Below are 20,412 nucleotides of genomic sequence, written 5' to 3'. Positions count from 1 at the left end.
TCTCTTTTAACAATATTTTTTTTAATAATTAAACTTAAATTTTCTCTGTAAAAATATAATAGATTTTACTATTATACCTTAATATTTGTTAGTATAAACTTTACTTATTTTATATATAAATTTCATTATAATTATTATATTTTAAATCTATAATAAATTAAATTTAAATAAAAATTTTCTATTAAGATAAAATAGCACTAGACACACACCAAAGACATGCTGTTTTTTCGTCTCTTGAATAAAAATTTGGGCATGGACGACATCGTTATTAATGAAAATAACATGATAATGTTTTACATTGCCAACCTATCTCAAATATCACTTGATTATTTTTATTATTTATCCAATACATGTGCTATATATATATATATATATACTATATATATGATATAACGTATACTGATACATACCTAGAAGGACTATAGGAGATTCTATGTTGTTATGGTATATTTAGACACTTGGGTTATACGGACAAGTGGCATAATGGGTCTGATGACGATGGGGACGATGATTTAGTGAAGGTCCATATATCATTCTCGCTACTGTAGACCTGAGAATTTCCTTGACTTGATCTATTCGAGTGCCCATGTAGCTGTGATAATTGCATGTCATCATCAGGAGGCAGACCAAAACTCCCATTTGAGTCACTAAAGCAAGATAGTTGCTTCGATGTCTCTACCTGACCATTCAGCTGTGATGCCACCAGACGATCCAAGATAGCCCAGTCATTAAGCCCGGATTTGTTGTTTTCGTGTATCGAGGTCATGTCAAAGCCATTGGGGGGGAGGTGGTAGCGCTGGTTGTGGTGGTGATTATTGTTGTTGGTGGTGGTGGGGGAGGAAGGTTTGTTATTCTCTATGAGCATCTCATCATACGACGGATAGCAAGATCTGAAATTATTATCTTCATCAAAGAGGGGGCTGTTGATTGTAACCGGAGGAAGGGTTGGACTATCTAGCCTTGGAAGATGCATAAATCCTTCATGAAGCCCTTCACCGATGCCTGTGTTGTTAGATGAGAGAAATCTAACGCTGTTATTGTTGCTGTTGTTGGATAGATTCATGTGGCTAAATGATTCATTCTCCATCTTGCAAGTCCTACCCATATAGAGAAGTATTTGATCAAGAACTCCATCGTTGCCAGAACTAAGGATCTGGGTCTTCGAGTCCATCGAGCTCGATGAACCTTTAGGACACTCTAGGGTTTTTTGATAGTTCTTCTTTCTAAATACACGGCAAACCACCCACCCCTCCTCAGGGATTGCTTCTTCGATTGGATTGGAAACCTGAATTCATCAGAAATAGTTATTCAATGTAATTCTCAAGGGAAGACTGATATGAAAACCAAAAAGCTTAGAAACAAGAATTCCATATATGAAAAAGGAAAATGGCTTACAGTGCTGTCATGAAAGCTATCATCAAGCCTATATTCATGCATGATCCAATCAGATTTTTGGCCATGTGGAGCTCGCCCCTTGTAAAACACTAGAGTCTTCCTCAAACCAATTCTTTTAAAGCCGCTGTAGATGATCTTATCACGGCCAGTGGCTTTCCAGAATCCGGCTGCCGTCGCTCGGTTAGTTCTAGTCCCGGTTGGGTATTTCTTGTCCTTGTGACTAAAGAAGTACCAATCATTCTGTGGGGTGGATCCTATTTTGCATTTCTCTGCATATTCCCAATTTATGAAATAAATAAATTTGATCAATCATCCATTTCGCATATTTTTAAGTATTAATAGGTATATAAATATAAGATAGAAATTAAAGTAGTACCTTGGATATCCCAGGGCTCAAGCTTGTTAAGATCAACATCACGAATGACATCGAGATCTATCTTCTCATAGGCCACCTTCTTCCTGAGGTAGTAGTGAAGAAGCTCCTCTTCAGTGGGATGAAATCTAAAACCTGGAGGCACCCGAGAGTGACCATTTATTGAAAAATTCATATCCTCTGGCATTATGAGTGAAGAAAAAAAAGAATAAAATCAAAAAAGAAAAGCTGCGGTAGAGTTAAGGGAATAGGATAAAGCAAAGGGAAGCCAGAAATGAGAGACAATATTGACCAAGTGTTGAGTTGGGGGTGGTGTGCGTAAAGGGTAATGCAGTCATGATAATTTATAATGGTTGTAGGACACGGGAAGGGTCCAAGTATATATGCATGAAAAGTTATAGAATCATGGCCATTAGTGAACTTAGTGTGGGGTCTAAGCCTTCGAGAAGAGCCAACCACCCAAAACTAGGAGACCAAACAGAGAAAGAGGTAGGGTACGCAGGTCCCACAATGCAGGTGCTAATAGTGGGGTCCAAAAATTCCCAAAAATGCGTTTGAGGTAACAAAAATACATATATCACAACTACAACCCATGACCTTAATATCTATATGAAAAGCTCCTCTAAAACCACCTATATCCTAAAAGAATCTCTCATCACTCGTTTTACTTGTGCAACCACCTCAACGACGAGAGCCCAATACAGAGATGATGGGGTCGGAGGCACTGAGCTTTCATGGCCTTCATTACACAGATGATCATGATGGACTTTGTATTCGTGGAGACTCTCTCATCAGTTTAAGTGTATCCCATCTCCTTTTTTTTTTTCCACATTTATCATTCTACTTACAAACCGTAGGGCACCGCATCATGAATTGACCACCCAAAAATTCACTCGCCCTACGTGTTATCCAAAATAAAAACACTAACCATAGAAAATAAAGAGGGAAAAAAGTCAAATTCACCAAAGAATAAGTACTCCCAAATTAACTTATCACATTTATGAACATTTGATTCTCTACGTTACACCAAAAGTCGCCAAACACTAATGAGAATTCAGGACAATGCCGCTAAAAAAGCTTTCCGATTGAAAATTTCTTCTGTTTTTAATATCATAATTATGGGAAGATAGTAATGGAATCCATTTTGCCCTTCGTATGATACAATACCTGAGCCTATTACAGGCTATATGTAGTCACTGTAAATTCGAACTTCAGTGAACGGTCCCATTATCAGCATATGTATAGGTATAGGAAATTAAAGCTCCAAACTTTATATGACGTAACTGCACTTTGAAGAACACAAATGCTATGGTGGGAACTGCAAAGGAAAAGGCAAAAATTAACTCTATTCAATTGGCTAGCTCATTATTGTTTGTATGCCATTTATAGAAATTTACCATGAATGATAAAGATGATGTACTTATTTATATTGTAATAAATATCCTTATCCTTCCAGGAACAATGGTTAAAAGTCCCGGCCGGGTGTTATATGAAACAATAAAAACATAGTTTCATTCATCGACAACAATAAGGTTAACTCCCTCCTTTTACCCTTGGTAGGGGAAATGGAGAGAAATTAAAGAGGGGGATATGAAGAGAAAAAAAATAAAGAAAATTTAATTTAATTTATGTTGTTTGGATAGATTATTAAAATATGAAAGAAATACAATTTCTCCGTTAAAATAATAGAGAGAAATAAATATTATATCATCATTTTCTTTCTTATGTCTATATACTGTAGAAGGGTATCTAAGTATGTAACACCCTCCCTGTAGCAACTCCGTACATTCTACTGTTCCGATGACCAGTATCGGTCCGAACAGCTAGAACGTCCGGAAAAATATTTAAACTAAAGTGAGGAACCATAATTAACTCAAATATTGATAAGAAAAATTTAGAAAAAATTTTAGAAATAAAATACAACCAAGTTAAATGAGCCGGTGCCCAAGTGATGGGTAACCTAGTGAGAAGTTGCGGTTCTCGCAACTAGGAGCCCTAGACCCAAGAGAAAAATTATAAAATAATTTTTGGGACTCCAGAGAAGGGTCATTGAGGTTCCTATGGCATTAGAATGCCAAGAAAATATTAAGAAAAATTTTTCAATCGGTACAGACAATTTTGACCCGTTAAGCCAAACGGAGGGCATTTTGGTCATTTCGCCTTCAGAGGCAATTTTTGGCCGACTTGTCCAGTTAAGCAAATAATTATTATGACATAAAATGTGAATTAATATTGATGAAAAAATTATAAAAAAAAATGAGAAATGAAAATAAGAAAACAAAAGTAAAAAGAAATGTAAGTTAATGAGAATTTTGACATCATAATGATGTCATTTAAAATTGTCCACCAATAACCATACAACAAATACATAAAAAACAAATAAAAGAGGCTGAAAATAAAAGAAAAAAAATCATCTTCCTCCTTAGAACCAAACCAGCCGAAACCCTCCTCCCCTCTCCCTCCATTCATTTTCAACCAAAGCTTCATTTCTATCCTCATTTCACCATAAACCCTCCTACTTCATTCACTAAAACTCATCCTTGCACCTTGCATAACCTTTAGGCAGCAAAAAGAAAGAGAAAAGGTGAAGAATTAAAGCTCTTGAAAAGCTCTTAAGTGAGGTTAGTGCTATATTTTCCCTCTCACTCTTTTTAATTTTGTTAGAACATCAATTTAAGTTAAGAAATTATAAAAATTTGAAGTAAATTATGCATGTTAGAGTATCTTCAATTTTCGGCAGCCATGAACTTTCTTGAGGTTAATGGCTTGAATGGAATTAAAATCTATGGATGTTCCTTGATGTGTATAAGTGAATTAAAAACCTTAATGGCATGTATATTGTAAGATTTGAGAACTTAGGAATTAGGGTTTTGAGGGAAATTTGAGTTTCACTTATGTAATTGTGAATGAACATCTTAAGGGTCAATTAGTGACCATTTGAGGTAAGTTGACCATAATTTGGAGTGAAGTATAGTGTTACAAATTGATTTGGTAGGCTGCCTAGTGAGAGCAGCAGGTGAGGCTGTGAGTCCAGCCTGTTTGGACAGCTATAACTTTGGCTGTGTAGGTTCAATTGGTGTTTGGCTAATTGGACATGAAACTAGACACATAATGGCACAATTTTGGTGAAGAAACCATAGCCAAAAGACCAAAGCAAGTGGACCAAAAACTGGTCCCAATCCGAATGTCCTGCAACCAGATTCTGCAGAATGACCAAATGAACAGTAATTGTTCATTTGGCCAAAACTTATTGTAAAATGGCCCATTTAACCTGAAATTTTTACAGCAACAAGTTAAGATATAGAAAAACAACTTTCATGAAGAAACCTACCCTAAATTATGACCAGAACCTATCCAACAAAGCAGTTACAGTCACTATTCACTGCACTATAGATATGGTCAATTCTGCAATTTTTCAATCCGGCCAGCTGTGGTTTTTAGACCATAACTGGAGCTACAAAACTCCAAATGGAGTGATTCAAAAAAAGAAATTCAACTAGACAAAATAAGGAACAACTTTCATGTTTGTCATTTTCTCAAATTCTCACTGCAACAGCAACTAATGGAACAGTAAATTTTAGGTATGAAAACTGAAAAATTCTGCTCCCTTGGTTTAAGCTTAGAAATGGTATTGGTGATTAATGCCAACAAGTTTTGAATGCAAAATGTGATATGTTGGGAGTGTCAAAACCAATGTACCTATTTTCTATGCAAAAGTCAACATTTTTGTTGACTAATGAAGTGAATAGTAACATCAAAACTTGAAATTCAAAAATTGAAGAATTCTAAAGTATCAAATGCCCTAGTATACCTAACAAGATTGGTTTGGATAGTTTGGCATGCCAATAGGGTTCAGTTAGCAGTACTGCACATGGCATTATGCCATTCTGTGATTTTATGGCTTTTAGCCATTTTGACATTGTGTTGAGACTTGGCCTCGTGCCTCATATTATTTACAGCTTGTTAGCTGTTCTGTTACACACCGGGAGATACATATGTGACCGATGGTGTGATGGCCCGAGGTACTTGATACCCAGTGCCAGTTTACCCGTTTATCCAATCCAGTCATTCAGTATAGGTTACTTGGGCAACCAAAAGAATGAAAGTGGATAAAGTTAACGAAATAAATGATTATAACAAGTACAAAACAAGTAAAACATCGATACATTCAATGCATATTTATTTATGTTATTTCCTTCTATTTTATTATTTGCACCACTAAGCATTATTGCTTAGCGCGTTGCTTTTGCCACCATAGGTTCTGGAGATACTGATCGAGAGCCCAGTAGACCGCAGACTTGGTGAGACCCTCCTGCAGCTCTGCATAGTATCCGTGTCACCTCCCCATCCACAGTGCATTGGTAGGACACTAGGTTTCAATTTGGTATTTTGTAACTAACTTTTATTTTCTCATATGTAATTGAACTTATGTAATGTATTTTGATGTTCATGTAAATAATAAGAATTGTGTTTGTGAATAGAAAAGTGAATATCTATCTGTGACTTGTATATGATTATCACATGAGATGAATGATTAAGAAATGAAATTGAAAAATATTGAGATTTTGATATGGGAGTTTGAAATGATTGAATATGATTATAGGAAGTATTTTTCACAGGTTCCGAAGAACTGTTTTCTCCATTTTTAGCCGGTACTTTGCCGGATTTTCTATAAAATTTTCGGAACCTCAAATAAATTAAAATTTCAACAAATGACTTAAATAGATTATATTTCACAAGTTATATTCAAAATTATGATGAAAATTAATTAAGATAAAATAGAGTGTTCCGGTACACCGTGTGACATAGCTTACTCGGATATACTGTAGACGGGTAAGGGGTGTCACATTTAGTGGTATCAGAGCACGGTTTAGGCGGTTCTGGGCCTAGATTGAGTCCATACCATGCATTGCATTTGTAAGAGTCGAGGTGACACTTATGCAGATCTGTTTTTCTTTCTTATTTTGAATAGGATATGGACCTTACATCACAGAGAGCAGTTGAGGAGGAAGTGGAGAGTCATGCTCCACCTGCAGCAGCTGAGACTGGGGGTATGGGAGAACACCTGCTCACTTGACTCAAGCGAGCACCTTTCACCTCTGAGCCATGTTCCAGCAAATGGCCAAATTTTTCAAACAAATGGCTGGGGTAATGCCACCACCACTACCACCTCCACAACTAAAATCACACCTGGAAAAATTGAGAAAGTTTGGAGCAGTGGACTTCTTTGGCAAGGGAGAAGATGATTATGTTGTAGCCAAAAATTGGTTGAACAGAACAGGCAGAGTTTTAAAACAACTCCACTGCACTCCAGAGCAAAACTTGGAAGCTGCTATATCTCTGTTACAAGATGATGCATATGAATGGTGGGATACTATGTCCAGTGAAGTACAACCAAAAATAGTAACTTGGGACTTCTTTCTCTCCGAATTTAAGAAGAAATATGTGGGTAGTGTATACCTGGAAGAGAGAAGAAGAGAGTTCATTAATCTGAGGCAGAGACAGCTGTCAGTGGCCGAGTATGAGAAGGAATTCGTCAGATTGAGCCGTTATGGAAGGGAGATAGTCCCTAATGAGGCCGAAAGGTGTAAGTGATTTGAAGATGGATTAAATGATAATATAAAGATCATGATCACTGCCTTGGGAATCACAGACTTCACCAAGTTAGTGGAAGCTGCAATAAAGGTTGAAAAGGTTAGAATAAGTGAGCAGACCAGAAGAGAGAGACAGCAGAAGAGGGGCCCAGGTCAGTCTAGTTCATCTCCTGCATTTGGGAAGAAGTTCAAGGGTCCACCTGCACAGAGTTCAGGTCAACCACAAGGTCAGGGTCAGTCTCAGGGGCCCAGGCCCCTAGGAGAGGTCAGTCCACACCATCAGTGGGCAGCTCTCTAGGGATGGGGTTCAGGGGACCAGCCCCAGCATCTTCTGCATGTCCACATTGCCTGAAGTGGCACAAGGGGGAGTGTTGGAGAGTGACTGGTGCCTGCTTAAGGTGTGGATCAACAGAGCATCAGTTGAAGAACTGTCCACGCAGAACCACTACAGCTGCTCCAACGCAAGCAGACAGACCTGCTCCTGCACCACAAAGGGGTAGGAAATCTAGCAAATCTGACGCAGTGGGACCATCACAGAGGCCTGCATCTGAGCCAGCAGAGAGGCCTGATAACAGACCACCTGCCAGAGCCTATGCCATTAGAGCTCAGGAGGAGCAAGATGCCCCGAACGTCATCAGGGGTACGTTCTCCCTCTACAATACATCTGTGCATGCATTGGTGGATCCAGGATCCACTCATTCATACATCTGCATCAACCTACCCGTAGAAAGGGGGATACTAGTAAGGGAGAGTGACAAAGACATTTTGGTCACTAATCCATTGGGCCACAGTGTAGTGGTGAACAAAGTATACAAGGGTTGCTCGTTAAGGATTCATGGGTATGAATTCTTGGCAGACCTGATTGAGTTGCCCTTCCACGAGTTTGACGTGATTTTGGGAATGGACTGGTTGTCACGTCATCAGGCAATAGTTGATTGCAAATTGAAGAGAATCTCTTTGAAAACTACTGGGGCTAATGAGATCACAGTTGTGGAGGAAAGGACAGATTTCTTGTCCAACGTTATCTCAGCCACAGTTGCAAGAAGAATGATGAAGAAAGGCTGTGAAGCCTTCCTAGCACATGTGGTAGATACTAGGCAGGCTAAGCCAAACCTGAGTGATATACCCACAGTAAGAGACTTCCTAGAGGTATTTCCTGAAGAATTGCCTGGTTTGCCACCAGAAAGGGAAGTTGAATTTGCTATTGAGACACTGCCGGGTATAGCACCCATTTCCATTGCTCCTTATAGGATGGCACCCACTGAATTGAGGGAGTTGAAAACTCAGTTGCAAGAGTTGCTTGATAAGGGGTTCATACACCCCAGTGTGTCACCATGGGGAGCCCCAATGCTGTTTGTGAAAAAGAAGGATGGGACTTTGAGGCTATGCATCGATTACCGGCAGTTGAATAAAGTGACTGTGAAGAACAAATATCCGTTGCCTAGAATTGATGATCTGTTTGATCAGTTGAAGGGAGCAGGAGTATTTTCTAAGATTGATCTCAGATCAGGGTATCATCAGTTGAGGGTGAAGGATGCAGATGTGCCAAAGACTGCATTCAGGACCCGATATGGGCATTATGAGTTTCTAGTGATGCCCTTTGGCCTAACAAATGCACCAACAGCATTCATGGACCTTATGAAGCATATCTTCTATCCATACCTAGATCGGTTCGTAATGGTCTTTATTGATGATATTTTGGTGTATTCCAAGACCAGGGAAGAACATGATGAGCATTTGAGGATTATTCTGCAAACCCTGAGAGAAAAGAAGCTGTATGCTAAGCTGTCCAAGTGTGACTTTTGGTTGAATGAGATTGCATTCCTTGGACACATAGTGTCAGCTGATGGGATTAGGGTGGATCCCAAGAAAATAGAAGCAGTGATGGAATGGAAGCCTCCCAGAAATTCAACTAAGGTCAGAAGCTTCTTGGGGCTAGCTGGGTATTACAGAAGATTTGTTAAAGGATTTTCCTTAATAGCTGCTCCAATGACCAAGTTGTTACACAAGAATGTCAGATTTGACTGGAATGACAAGTGTCAGACCAGTTTTGAGAAGTTGAAGGCTATGTTGACAGAGGCACCAGTGTTAACACAGCCAATGTCAGGAAAGGACTTTGTGGTCTATAGTGATGCCTCTCATAATGGGTTAGGGTGTGTATTGATGCAAGAGGGGAAAGTGGTCGCTTATGCTTCCAGGCAGCTAAGGCCACATGAAAAAAATTACCCTACCCATGATCTAGAGCTTGCAGCAATTATCTTCGCACTGAAGATATGGAGGCATTACTTGTATGGTGAAAAGTGCTACATTTACACAGACCACAAGAGTCTAAAATATTTGCCAACTCAGAAGGAACTCAACCTTAGACAGAGGTGATGGATTGAGTTCCTGAAGGACTATGATTATGAAATTGACTACCATCTTGGGAAGGCAAATGTAGTTGCTGATGCTTTGAGCAGAAAATCCATGACAGCTTTGAGATCATTGAATGCCCGTCTATCTTTGGTTCGAGATGGAGCTATTTTAGCTGAGTTGCAAGTGAGGCCAAACCTGTTACAGCAGATTTTAGATGGGCAGAGGGTAGATGAGAAGCTAATGGCTATTATGAGCAAAATCCCAGGGGAAAAAGCAACTGACTATGAGGTGAAAACAGATGGGTGTCTGTATTACAAAGGAAGACTGTGTGTACCAGATGATGGGGAATTGAAGGCCAGTATTCTAAAAGAGGCACACACTAGTGTATATGCTATGCACCCAGGAAGTACAAAGATGTATCATGATCTAAAGCTTCAGTATTGGTGGCCTGGTATGAAGAAGGACATAGCTGACTATGTGACTAAATGCTTGACATGTCAGCAAGTCAAGGCAGAACATCAAGTTCCATCATGATTGCTACAGCCTACACGCATACCTGAATGGAAATGGGATCGGGTCACCATGGATTTTGTAAGTGGTCTACCTCTCACCCAGAAGAAACATGATGCAGTATGGGTGATAGTGGATAGATTGACGAAGTCAGCACACTTTCTGCCGATTAGACCGACTACTCATTGGAGAAGTTAGCAGAATTGTATATCAGTGAGATAGTTAGACTGCATGGAATTCCACTTTCCATCATATCTGATCGAGACCCAAGGTTTACATCGAGATTTTGGAAGAAGTTGCACGAGTCCTTGGGTACACAACTCCACTTCAGCACAGCTTTCCATCCTCCGACGGATGGGCAATCAGAAAGAGTAATCCAGGTAAATAATTGAAACCAATTGAATTAATGCAAATATTGAACTAAAATGATAATAATAACATGAAATATATGTCAGATCCTTGAGGATATGCTGAGGAGTTGTGTCATTGAATTTGAGGGAAGTTGGGATAAATACCTCCCACTGGCAGAATTTGCATACAACAATAGCTACCAAGCTAGTATTCAAATAGCCCCATATGAAGCACTGTATGGGAGAAAATGTAGAACTCCAGTGTGCTGGACTGAATTGGGCAAAGAAAAATTGGTAGGCCCAGACTTGGTGAAACAAACTAAAGAGAAAGTGAAACTAATCAAAGCTAATCTGAAGGTTGCCTCAAATAGACAGAAATTTATGCTGACCTAAAGAGAAAAGAAATAGAATATGCGGTTGGCGACAAAGTGTTCCTCAAGGTGTCACCATGGAAAAAAGTACTGAGGTTTGGAAGAAAAGGTAAGTTAAGCCCTAGGTTCATTGGCCCATATGAAGTCATTGAACGTGTGGGTCCAGTGGCCTATAGGCTAGCTTTACCACCAGAGCTGGACAAGATCCACAATGTGTTCCACGTGTCTATGCTAAGAAGATATCACTCAGATCCTTCACATGTCATCTCCATGGAAGAAATTGAAGTACAACTGGATTTGACATATGAAGAAGAACCCATACGGATCCTGGCTCGGGAAGTGAAAGAGTTGAGGAATAAGCAGATTCCACTGGTGAAAGTGCTTTGGAGGCACCACAACACCGAAGAGGCAACTTGGGAAAGTGAAGAGACGATGAGGCAACAGTTCCCTCAACTGTTTGCATCAGGTAAATTTCGAGGACGAAATTTAAATTAGAGGGGAATAGTTGTAACACCCTCCCTGTAGCAACTCCGTACATTCTACTGTTCTGGTGACCAGTGTCGATCCGGACAGCTAGAACGTCCGGAAAAATATTTAAACTAAAGTGAGGAACCATAATTAACTCAAATATTGATAAGAAAAATTTAGAAAAAATTTTAGAAATAAAATACAACCAAGTTAAATGAGCCGGTGCCCAAGTGATGGGTAACCTAGTGAGAAGTTGCAGTTCTCGCAACTAGGAGCCCTAGACCCAAGAAAAAAATTATAAAATAATTTTTGGGACTCCAGAGAAGGGTCATTGAGGTTCCTATGGCATTAGAATGCCAAGAAAATATTTAGGAAAATTTTTCAATCGGTACAGACAATTTTGACCCGTTAAGCCAAACGAAGGGCATTTTGGTCATTTCGCCTTCAGAGGCGATTTTTGGCCGACTTGTCCAGTTAAGCAAATAATTATTATGACATAAAATGTGAATTAATATTGATGAAAAATTTATAAAAAAAATGAGAAATGAAAATAAGAAAACAAAAGTAAAAAGAAATGTAAGTTAATGAGAATTTTGACATCATAATGATGTCATTTAAAATTGTCCACCAATAACCATACAACAAATACATATAAAACAAATAAAAGAGGCTGAAAATAAAAGAAAAAAAAATCATCTTCCTCCTTAGAACCAAACCAGCCGAAACCCTCCTTCCCTCTCCCTCCATTCATTTTCAACCAAAGCTTCATTTCTATCCTCATTTCACCATAAACCCTCCTACTTCATTCACTAAAACTCATCCTTGCACCTTGCATTACCCTTAGGCAGCAAAAAGAAAGAGAAAAGGTGAAGAATTAAAGCTCTTGAAAAGCTCTTAAGTGAGGTTAGTGCTATATTTTCCCTCTCACTCTTTTTAATTTTGTTAGAACATCAATTTAAGTTAAGAAATTATAAAAATTTGAAGTAAATTATGCATGTTAGAGTATCTTCAATTTTCGGCAGCCATGAACTTTCTTGAGGTTGATGGCTTGAATGGAATTAAAATCTATGGATGTTCCTTGATGTGTATAAGTGAATTAAAAACCTTAATGGCATGTATATTGTAAGATTTGAGAACTTAGGAATTAGGGTTTTGAAGGAAATTTGAGTTTCACTTATGTAATGGTGAATGAACATCTTAAGGGTCAATTAGTGACCATTTGATGTAAGTTGACCATAATTTGGAGTGAAGTATAGTGTTACAAATTGATTTGGTAGGCCGCCTAGTGAGAGCAGCAGGTGAGGCTATGAGTCCAATCTGTTTGAACAGCCATAACTTTGGCTGTGTAGGTTTAATTGGTGTTTGGCCAATTGGACATGAAACTAGACACATAATGGTACAATTTTGGTGAAGAAACCATAGCCAAAAGACCAAAGCAAGGGGACCAAAAACTGGTCCCAATCCGGATGTCCTGCAACCAGATTCTGCAGAATGACCAAATGAACAGTAATTGTTCATTTGGCCATAACTCATTGTAGAATGGCCCATTTTACCTGAAATTTTTACAGCAACAAGTTAAGATATAGAAAAACAACTTTCATAAAGAAACCTACCCCAAATTATGACCAGAACCTATCCAACAAAGCAGTTGTAGTCACTGTTCACTGCACTGTAGATATGGTCAATTCTGCAACTTTTCAATCCGGCCAGCTGTGGTTTTTGGACCATAAATGGAGTTACAAAACTCCAAATGGAGTGATTCAAAATAAGAAATTCAACTAGACAAAATAAGAAACAACTTTCATGTTTGTCATTTTCTCAAATTCTCACTACAACAGCAACTAATGGAACAGTAAAGTTTAGGTATGAAAACTGAAAAATTCTGCTCCCTTGGTTTAAGCTTAGAAATGGTATTGGTGATTAATGCCAACAAGTTTTGAATGCAAAATGTGATATGTTGGGAGTGTCAAAACCAATGTACCTATTTTCTATGCAAAAGTCAACATTTTTGTTGACAATGAAGTGAATAGTAACATCAAAACTTGAAATTCAAAAGTTGAAGAATTCTAAAGTATCAAATGCCCTAGTATACCTAACAAGATTGGTTTGGATAGTTTGGCATGCCAATAGGTTCGATTAGCGATCGCACATGGCATTATGCCATTCTGTGATTTTATGGCTTTTAGCCATTTTGACATTGTGTTGAGACTTGGCCTCGTGCCTCATATTATTCTGACTTGTTAGGTCATTGCATTGCCTGCCGGAGATACATATGTGACCGATGGTGTGACGGCCCGAGGTACTTGATACCCAGTGCCAGTTTACCCGTTTATCCAGTCCAGTCGTTCAGTATAGGTTACTTGGGCAACCAAAAGAATGAAAGTGGATAAAGTTAACGAAATAAATGATTATAACAAGTACAAAACAAGTAAAACATCGATACATTCAATGCATATTTATTTCTGTTATTTCCTTCTATTTTATTATTTGCACCACTAAGCATTATTGCTTAGCGCGTTGCTTTTACCACGCGTAGGTTCTGGAGATACTGATCGAGAGCTCGATGAGACCGCATGGGTGAGACCCTCCTGTGACTGCATAGTGTCCGTGTCACCTCCCCATCCACAGTGCATTGGTAGGACACTAGGTTTCAATTTGGTATTTTGTAACTAACTTTTATTTTCTCATATGTAATTGAACTTATGTAATGTATTTTGATGTTCATGTAAATAATGAGAATTGTGTTTGTGAATAGAAAAGTGAATATCTATCTGTGACTTGTACATGATTATCACATGAGATGAATGATTGAGAAATGAAATTGAAAAATATTGAGATTTTGATATGGGAGTTTGAAATGATTGAATATGATTATAGGAAGTGTTTTTCACAGGTTCCGAAGAACTGTTTTCTCCATTTTTAGCCGGTACTCTGCCAGATTTTCTATAAAATTTTCGGAACCTCAAATAAATTAAAATTTCAACAAATGACTTAAATAGATTATATTTCACAAGTTATATTCAAAATTATGATGAAAATTAATTAAGATAAAATAGAGTGTTCCGGTACACCGTGTGACATAGCTTACTCGGATATACTGTAGACGGGTAAGGGGTGTCACAAAGTATTTTAACAATCATATCTCTCCATTTCTCTACCTTTCCCACCAATTTGGAGAGAAATATTTTTGAGTTAAAACTTCTCCTCCTTTATTTTCAATTCTCTCCTTTATTTGATGTCCTAGCAAGGAAATTTACAAAAATCAAATTCCTTTTCTCTTCTTTACATTTCCCTCAGTGCAAACAAAGGGTTAGTGACACCACTGAGCAGACTATGGTTAATTCTCCCTAGTGGCAATATAGATGCTGCTCCTATGATTAATTATTGGCCAACTCTTTTTTTCATTTAATTAATTCCGATTGTAATGATTTGAACTCAAATCTCACAATATACTATGTTATGGATAGTATATCTTATATTTGAAAATTCTATTTTTATTGTTAAGGATCTATTTATCTTAAATTAAATAAATATTTCTTTTATTTATCTTTTGGGTGTAACTTTCACTTGTCATCCCTCAATTTTAGCCTTAGTAACGACGTTATCTTTGAACTTCAATTTACAATATAAAACCCTAAATATTAATTTAGGTAATAGTAAAGCCCATATAATTTATTTTTGATGATTTACAAATAAATAAGATGACATGTGCGGCACCTCCAACTTGACACCAAATGAATAAACTGAAGTCTCTCACCTCCACCTATTCTCTCTTCCTCATTTCTCTCTCCTCCAATGTGACACCCCTTACCCGTCTACAATGTAGCCGAGCAAGATATGCCACGCAGTATACCGGAACACCCTATTTTAAATCAATCATTTTTATTCTTCCAAATTTAATTTTTCATAGTTGTGAAATATAATTTGTGAAATATAATTCATTTAAGTCATTTATTGAATTTATAATTTATTTGAGGTTCCACAAATTTTATAGAAAATCCGGTAGAGTGCTGGCTAAAAATAGATAAAACAATTCTTCGGAACCTGTGAAAAACACTTCCAAAATTTTTAATCAATCCCAAACTCCATTTCATCAACAAAATCTCAATATTTCTCATATATACTTCCATTTCTCATTCATTCATTTCATATAAAATTCATATAAAAGTCATAAATAAATATTCACTTGTTTATTCATAAATACAATTTTCATAATTTACATCAATACTAAAATACATTACATAAGTCTTAATTACACATGAGAAAATAAAAGTTAATTACAAAATACCAAAATAAAACCTAGTATCCTACCAATGCACTGATGATGGTGAGGTGACACAGACACTATGCAGAGGTGCAGAAGATCTCACCCAGTCTGCAGTCTACTGGGCTCTCGGTCGGTCTGTCCAGAACCTCCGTGTGGCAAAAAGCAACGCGCTAAGCAATAATGCTTAGTAGTGCCAATAATAAAATAAAAAGAAATAACATAAAGTATATATGCAGTGCATGTTTTGATGTCTTATGCAGACAATTTTTTTTCGATCATTATTGGTAATCTTATTTATTATGTACCTGTTCTATTCATTATTTCATTAAATTTGTTCACTTTCATTTTTGGTTGCCCAAGTAACCTATACTGGATGACTGGATTAGATAAACAGGTAAACTGGCACTAGGTATCTAGTACCTCGAGCCGTCACACCATCGGTCACATATGTATCTCCCGGTGTGCAACAAAACAGCTAATAAGCTGTAATAACATTAGGCACAAGGCCAAGTATCAACATAATGTCAGAATGGCTAAAGTCCATGAAATCACAGAATGGCATAATGCCGTGTGCAATACTACTAACTGAACCCTATTGGCATGCCAACCTATCCAAACCAATCTTGCTAGGTGTACTAGGGCGTGTTACACTTTTTAACTTTACAATTCTTGAAATTTGAGTTTAGGTGTTACTATTCATTTCATTGGTCAACTAAAATGTTGACTTTTGCATAGACAATAGGTACATTGGTCCTAATACTCCCAACATACCATATTTTGCATTCTAAAGTTGTTGGTATTGGTTGCCAATATCATTTCTAAACTTAGTGTTAGTTGTTTAAAATTTTCAGATTTCAAGCCTTGTGTTTACTATTCCATTGGTCATTTTTGCAGTAGGAATTTGATAAAGTTGTCTTCATGAAAGTTGTTCCTCATTTCGTTTATTTACATTCCTTTTTTTGAATCACTCTATTTGGAGTTTTGTAACTCAAGTTATGGCCTAAATACCAAAACTGGCCGGATTACAAACTTTCTAGATTTTCTAGACTGACCAAATCTACAGTGTTTTGTACAGTGACTACAGGTCACTCTTTGAACATGTATGATCAAAATTTGGGTTAGGTTTCTTCATGAAAGTTGTAGGTCTATATCTCAGCTTTCTGCTGGTAAAATTTCAAGTCAATTGGACCTTTCTACACTGAGTTATGACCAAATGAATAAATACTATTTATTTGGTCGTTTTGCCCAGGCAGAATGCAAGTCACCAGGATTAGGGCAATTTTTAGGTCAACCTGGTTTGGTTTTCTGGGCAGGATTTCTTCACCAAAGTTGTGACATTATGTGTCTAGTTTCATTTCCAATTGGCCTTGTACCAATTAAACCTCTACAACTCCATTTATAACTGCCTAAACCTGCTAGACTCACACTCAGTCTTGCAGGTCAGCCAAGGCAGCTCACCCAAACTCAAATACTAAGCCACAACTCACTTCATTTCCTCCTCACACACATTCAAATGGTCACTAATTGACCATTACAAGGTTAATAAACCATCATATGAGCAAACCCTAGAATTGTTCAAGTGTCCAATTTTTTTCATGTTCATACATGCATAATTCTTGCATTTCACCTACTTAACTATGTTCAATCACCCATCCACTACCAAAGGCTACTCATAACTATTTTGCTATCAAGCAAAATCATCAAACCCTAGCTAACCCTAGCTGTCAAAATTTTTAGAGTGCACACAGACACATTTTTGTCTTGTTTTCTTACATTTCCTACTTACTTCATACCATTAAACATGAATTTAATCAAAAATAGCAAAAGTTTGGACACTAACCTTGATTTAGCTAATTCCCAAAGCTTGAGAACTCCTCTTTTTCTTTTTCTTTTTGCTGAGAATTGCTCTAGGTGTAAGGGTAAATATTTGTGAAGGGAAGCTAGGGTTTTAGGGTGATTTGGGTGGTGAACTCAAGCTTGGTGAAGCTTTAATGGTGGAAGGGAGAAGGGAGGGCTTCGGATGGAAGAAGAAAGGAAAAAGAAATCTGATTTTTTTTTCTTTCATTTCTGCCCATTGAACTCATTTTAAGTGAGTTATAGCCATGTGTCACCATGTGATTGGGTGTAGGCACACTAATGACATCATGTGATGTCATAATTTCTTATTTAATTTATTTTCTTTTTCTTTTCTTTTCTACTCAATTTCAATTTAATTTGTAGCAATATTTATTCATATTTTATATCATAATAATTATTTACTTAACTGGACAACTCGGCCAAAAATCACCTCTGAAGGAGAAATGACCAAAATGCCCTCCGTTTGGCTTAAAAGACTAAAATTGTCTGTATCGATTGAAAAATTTTTCTAAGCATTTTTTGGCATTTTAATGTCATAGAAGCCTCAATAACCCTTCTCTGGAGTCTTAAAAATTATTTTATGAATTTTCTCTAGGGTCTAAGGCTCCTAGTTGCGAGAACCACAACTTTCCACTGGGTTACCCATCACTAGGGTACTAGCTCATTTAACTTGATTGTATTTTATTTTTAGAATTTTTTCTAAATTTTTTTTATTAATATTTGAGTTAATTATGGTTCCTCACTTTAGTTTAAATATTTTTTCGGGCGTTATAGTTGTCCGGACCGACACTGGTCACCGAAACAGTAAAATGTATGGAGTTGCTACAGGGAGAGTGTTACAACTCTTTCCCTCTAATTTAAATTTCATCCTCGAAATTTACCTAATGCAAACAGTTGAGGGAATTGTTGCCTCATCATCTCTTCACTTTCCCAAGTTGCCTCCTCAGTGTTGTGGTGCCTCTAAAGCACTTTCACCAGTGGAATTTGCTTATTCCTTAACTCTTTCACTTCCCTAGCCAGGATCCGTATGGGTTCTTTTTCATATGTTAAATCCGGTTGTACTTCAATTTCTTCCATGGAGATGACATGTGAAGGATCTGAGCGGTATCTTCTTAGCATAAACACATGGAACACATTGTGGATCTTGTCCAGCTCTGGTGGTAAAGCTAGCTTATAGGCTACTGGTCCCACACATTCAATGACTTCATATGGGCCAATGAACCTAGGGCTCAACTTACCTTTTTTTCTAAATCTCAGTACCTTCTTCCATGGTGACACCTTGAGGAACACTTTGTCACTAACTGCATATTCTATTTCTTTTTTCTTTAGGTCGGTATAAGATTTTTGTCTGTCTGAGGCAACCTTCAGATTGGCTTTGATTAGCTTTACCTTCTCCTCAGTCTATTTCACTGTGTCCAGCCCTACCGCTTGTTCGCCAATTCAGTCCAAAGACACCGAGTTCTACATTTCCTCCCATACAGTGCTTCATACGGGGCCATTTGGATGATAGCTTGGTAGCTATTGTTGTATGTAAATTCTGCCAGTGGGAGGTATCTATCCCAACTTTCCTCAAACTCAATGACATAACTCCTTAGCATGTCCTCAAGGACCTGACATATATTTCATGTTATTATTATCATTTCAGTTCAATATTTGTATTAGTTCAATTGGTTTTAATTGTTTACCTGGATTACTCTTTTTTATTGCCCATCCGTCTGAGGATGGAAAGCTGTGCTGAAGTGGAGTTGTGTACCCAAGGATTCATGCAACTTCTTCCAAAATCTCGATGTAAACCTTAGGTCTCGATCATATATGATGGAAAATGGAATTCTTTGTAGTCTAACTATCTCACTGATATACAATTCTGCTAACTTTTCTAGTGAGTAGTCAGTCCTAACTGGTAGAAAATGTAACACCGCTCACCCGTTTACAGTGTAGCCGAGCAAGGCGTGTCACACGGAGTGCCGGAGCATCTGATCTTATCTGATTTCATTATAGTTCTAGATTTACTTGCTCAAAAACTTTATCTGAGGTTTAGGCTATTTTTACTGTTTATCAAAATCTGACTAATTTGGAAATTCAAAAATTTTAATGATAATCCAGTAGAGTGCCAGCAGTAATTTGGACTAACAGTTCTTCTGAACCTGCCAAAAACAATTTCAATATATGCTCAAATTCTTAACTCAGATTATCTCAAAGCATTCTCATCAGTTTCTCAAACTCAGATTCAATCTCAAAATTTCTCAAACTCAATCTTATTGAGAATCATTATGATTAGATAATCAATTTAAATATCAGAATTCTTATATTTCATTAACTTATTCAAATTTGCCAATTAAGTATATAAATTTATCAAGTACAGGATAGACAAATGAAATTACAATCACTAATTCACATTACAATAATAGCAGTAATTATAATGTACAGATTGTAAAACATGCTTAAAATGAGCCCTATCTACATGCATTGTTGAGGAGGTGACAATCTTTAACTCTTCTGACACTTCTGCAGATCTGGACTCCAAAAATCTCAATCGACAGTTTACTGGTTTTACCTTCAGTACCTGCGCGAGGAAGCAATTCCATCGCGCTAAGCATTTCTGCTTAGTGGTGCAATAGTATAACAAGAAAAAATATATACAAATAAAGAAAGAAATAAATCATAATTTCGATACTCAGGAATCAATTTAATTTGGTATGATATTTCTAGTATCAACGATCTTATATACTAGTTTGTTCCTCTTTGGAAGTGCTTAGTTTATAACTTTTCAGTAATACTACTCAGTATACAAATTATTCTAACTGTATTATATTTCAAGCCTCTACGGTTCTGCAATTTATATTTTTGTTATGTTTCTTTTGCTAATTCATTC

The 20,412-nt window shown here is 37.2% G+C and overlaps 1 protein-coding gene across 1 annotated transcript; it reads right to left on the bottom strand.

Moving 5' to 3' along the window:
* Positions 1 to 234: 234 nt before the first annotated feature.
* LOC110657195 (NAC domain-containing protein 43) lies at positions 235 to 2,132 on the bottom strand. Its single transcript, XM_021814307.2, has 3 exons — positions 1,772 to 2,132; positions 1,396 to 1,664; positions 235 to 1,285 (listed from the first exon to the last, which is right to left on the bottom strand). The coding sequence occupies exons 1-3, from the start codon at positions 1,953 to 1,955 to the stop codon at positions 464 to 466; spliced, it is 1,275 nt and encodes a 424-aa protein (XP_021669999.2). The 5' UTR covers positions 1,956 to 2,132; the 3' UTR covers positions 235 to 463.
* Positions 2,133 to 20,412: the final 18,280 nt, after the last annotated feature.

The sequence above is a fragment of the Hevea brasiliensis genome, chromosome 9, assembly GCF_030052815.1.
Source record: "Hevea brasiliensis isolate MT/VB/25A 57/8 chromosome 9, ASM3005281v1, whole genome shotgun sequence".
Classification (NCBI taxonomy): Eukaryota; Viridiplantae; Streptophyta; class Magnoliopsida; order Malpighiales; family Euphorbiaceae; genus Hevea; species Hevea brasiliensis.
The sequence above is the reverse complement of the archived record's forward strand: the minus strand, read 5'-3'. Positions and strand labels throughout refer to the sequence as shown.